General features: G+C 32.6%; 1 protein-coding gene across 13 annotated transcripts; it reads left to right on the top strand.

The window, feature by feature from the left end:
* The first annotated feature begins 448 nt into the window (after window positions 1-448).
* LOC120264398 lies at window positions 449-2,473 on the top strand. Of its 13 annotated transcripts, none has more exons than XM_039272371.1 (7): window positions 449-901; window positions 1,108-1,166; window positions 1,284-1,355; window positions 1,736-1,825; window positions 1,946-2,024; window positions 2,115-2,181; window positions 2,267-2,473. In XM_039272371.1, coding segments are annotated over exons 1-6 (570 nt in total). In that variant the 5' UTR covers window positions 449-632; the 3' UTR covers window positions 2,116-2,181; window positions 2,267-2,473. The 13 variants fall into 13 exon arrangements, 9 of the variants coding, with proteins under 9 accessions (XP_039128305.1, XP_039128179.1, XP_039128240.1 ...); XM_039272432.1 differs by having other exon boundaries at window positions 450-901; window positions 1,946-2,012; XR_005537598.1 differs by adding an exon at window positions 972-1,052 and having other exon boundaries at window positions 1,736-2,181.
* The last annotated feature ends 1,176 nt before the right edge of the window (window positions 2,474-3,649 follow it).

Raw genomic sequence — 3,649 nt, forward strand, 5'->3', positions numbered from 1 at the left:
AAATAAAACTTCTTATGATTTTTTTAATATTTAAATTATTATCATATCTATTTAAATTATATATATATTAATTCTTTTAAAAAATTCTCAAATAATTTTTATCCTGAAGGAGATAATAATGTATAAAAATTATATTTGAATTAATATATTTGTGAAAAGTATATATTTTTAATATTTTAAGTAATATGAGTACAGTTAATTATTTCTCAATTAAATATTAAATATGGATATAATTTAAAAAAAATAAATATAAAAATTTTCTATGTATATTAATTTTCTTTAGATATAATAAACTTTAAAAAATAAAATACATGTAAATAAAAATGAATTTGTATATTAATTGTAAGTAATTTAAAATTAAATGTGATCATTATATATGCTCAGTGATCCATTGGTATTTAATAACGCGTCACATGATCCGTTACTAAAATTAGTATATACATATATCTCAAAAAAAAACCCTAGGTTTTAAACATCTCGCCTCCATCACATCCCTCCCTATCTCCCCCTGCGCCGTCATCCTTTCCACAGGCCCTCACTCCGTTCATCTTCCAAACGCCCCCTCCTTCCCCGATTCTTTTCTAGAGTTCGTTGACCAGAATGGAATCACCGTCCTTGGAATCTGCTATGGCATGAGCTCCTTGTGTAGAAGCTTGGAGGTGAGGTTGCTGTTGGGGAAAAGCAAGAGTTTGGGAAGATGGAGTTCGATGTTTTTTCGGGAAAGTAGGCTTTTTGGTGCTGAGATGGTGGGGAAGCACAAGATGGTGTGGATGAGCCATGGGGATGAGGCCGCGAGGTTGCTTGAGAGGTTTGAAGTTGTGGCGAGGAGCGTGCAGGGTTGGTGGATGCGATTGAGAACCCATCAAAGAGCTGGTTGTATGTTCTTGAGTACCATCCGGAGGTAGTGATTCAAAACTTGTTCATCTCCCTAATTTTATCTTGATATTGCTTTTCATTTGTGTATGTTTGAGTTAATGGATGAAGCAATCTACAATGTGCAACAATGGCCCTCTTTCTTCCCGCAGCCAAAATCGAGCTCCATCTCCGTAATGGTGCTCTTCTTTGATTTTTGAGTTTTTTTATAGCTAGTTTCCTGCATATTTGTAGCTTGATAAGCTTGAATGAATTCATGCTTTCATATGAGAACAGAGTGCTTGATCAGTATGGTACGCACATTGTTAATGAAAAGTATTTCTTTCTTTTACTAATTTTATCTTGATTTTGCTTTTCATATTTGTTATTGGTGGGCAACTAATGCTATTTTTCATTATTTCTTGCACTAGGTATGAAGGAACTATCTGGAATGATTTGGCTCATGGAAAAGGCATTCTTGTTGCTGAATAGGGACTTGCCAGGTTAGTTCCTCTATTTTCCTTGTTGCCCCGCTTTTGTGTTGTCTAGATTTATGCTTTTATACATGAATAGGTAATATTGATCGGTCTCCATTTTACATTTGTCCAATAACATAGACAAGATATCCCAACTATCCTATCATTCTACTAAATTGTGGTAGTAGTTCTACCGCACTTTGAAATCTCCTAACATTCTTTGCGTTTACACATATTAAAACAATAAAAATAAAAGATGGACTAGACATTGTGTTTGTATTTCTAATGAAGTATGATAATTAGTTGAATCTGTTGATGTGCCGCTGACCATTCTTTTTTGTTCCTGCAATTGAATCTTAGAATGAGTTGTATCCAACATATTTGGTATCTATTCTCCTTGGGTATAGGTATGAAGGGGAATGGCTTCAAAACCAAATGGAAGGTCATGGGGTTGTCGAAGTTGGCATTCCTGAATCATAGCCTACACCAGGTTCAAAGTATGTCTATCAACATTTTCTTAACCACCAACTCAATGTTGATATGAAAAAGCTTTCACATCTGCTAGTGTTTTTTCTGAACTTCTCTACCAACTCATGAAACTCTTAGTCTAATGACAGCTATACGATGTCTATTTTGCCTTGATAAACTACCATATCATCTTGGCTTGGTAGATAACTATGCAATGTACATCCACTGGTATATTTTCAGTAAATAATATGAATATTTCCCTCTGTTTTTTCACTTTTGTTGATGAAGTTATGTGTTGTTTTTGAAATTGATTAATAGATGAGAGATTAGAGATGTTGCAAGCTATTTATCAACGACAATTGTAAGAGGACAATACGGTAACAAGGTGCATTTTCATTTAACCACTTTCAACACTGTCGAAATACTACATAATTTTGTTTGATTTTATTTTTGTTTCCTATACTCTTCAGGTTTATAGCTTTGTAAGATTAGTTGAATATATTATGGTGGAAGCCATGGAATGGACATTTAAAGGCATGTGAAGAGACGGAAGAACACAAAATCAAAATTAGACTCATCCTTGTAATTAGAGGTGTAAATTAACAAGAGATGCTTGTACTTAGAGCTTTGTTCTCATTTTATTTTATTTTTTAATATAAACTCTTCTCTTTCTTGAAGTATAATTGAATTTGATTCATGATTGATCACAATCGTTGATTATCAAGAAACAAAATGGATATGAGATGGCCTCTAAATTAATGTCTATGGATTTATTAATTTATTTTTAATGTAAAAATGGTTTGCAAATGTTTTAATATTTTAAAGAAACAATTTTCTAAACTTAAATTTGTTTTTCAAATTTAAAACGGATTAGCAATGGAATTAAATATGTTTCTGAACTTTGTAACGAAATTAATTCCATTTCTAATTTTGTAAAGGAATTAATTCTGTTACAAATATTAGAAACGGATGCAATTCCGTTGCAAATATTACGAATAGATTTATTTCCGTTGTAAATATTAGAAACTAATTTAATTCCGTTGCTAATCTGTTTCTGAATTTTTAAACGGACTATTTTCCATTGCTATAAAATTAGCAATGCTATTTTTATAAACCGAAAAATTCCGTTTTTAATTCGTTTCTAAAATGAATTAGAAATGGATTAGAAACAGAAAATGTTGTTTGTAAATTATAATTTTCTTGTAATGATTTAGACTAATCATTATTAATAACAAACATTGTATTATATTATATATATATATATATATTTTATTTCAATAAATATATTATTATATATATATATATATATATATAATATTTCGGGGTGGGGACTCCATGGGGCGGGGAGATCACTCCCCCCGCCCCCGTCCCACTACGGTGACCGGGGAATTTTATTGCCCCACTCCGGTCCCCGCGGGGGAGAAAACCGGGGATTTCCCGCTCAAAAAGGGGTGGATCCCAGTGGGGCGGGGAGTCCCTGCCCCATGCCTATCCCTACTGTCAACTTACTTTTTAGTCCTTGGTCTTCGAAAATATTTCAGATAAAATCCTTTTATTACTTGTGAACCCAAAATCTTCTATAAACTCTCACACTTAGGCCCTGTTGTTTTCCACTTGGGTTTCTCAATATAACTACTCTGTAGGATAGTTTCACTGCAATTGTGATAATACCCTGAATATAATTTCCTACTTGTATATAAAGGTTCAGGGTTTTGCATTCGCAATCAACCTTCAATTAAAGTTGATGGAATGCTTGTTTACATTATTTAAGACTTATTTGGTGTGGTTTAGATGTATTTTTGAATAAATTTTGAGCTTTATTGTACCGGAGGAGTCTTTATGATCTAAGCTTG

Source organism: Dioscorea cayenensis, chromosome 1 (genome assembly GCF_009730915.1).
Source record: "Dioscorea cayenensis subsp. rotundata cultivar TDr96_F1 chromosome 1, TDr96_F1_v2_PseudoChromosome.rev07_lg8_w22 25.fasta, whole genome shotgun sequence".
Taxonomy (NCBI): Eukaryota; Viridiplantae; Streptophyta; class Magnoliopsida; order Dioscoreales; family Dioscoreaceae; genus Dioscorea; species Dioscorea cayenensis.

Bases quoted from the DNA above. Each gene is read 5' to 3' on its own strand.
- LOC120264398 (XM_039272245.1), top strand. From the start codon at position 633: ATGAGCTCCTTGTGTAGAAGCTTGGAGGTGAGGTTGCTGTTGGGGAAA. The intron at 902-1,107 runs GTAGTGATTCAA...GCATATTTGTAG, and splicing joins TTCTTGAGTACCATCCGGAG to CTTGATAAGCTTGAATGAAT. The intron at 1,356-1,735 runs GTTAGTTCCTCT...CCTTGGGTATAG, and splicing joins GCTGAATAGGGACTTGCCAG to GTATGAAGGGGAATGGCTTC.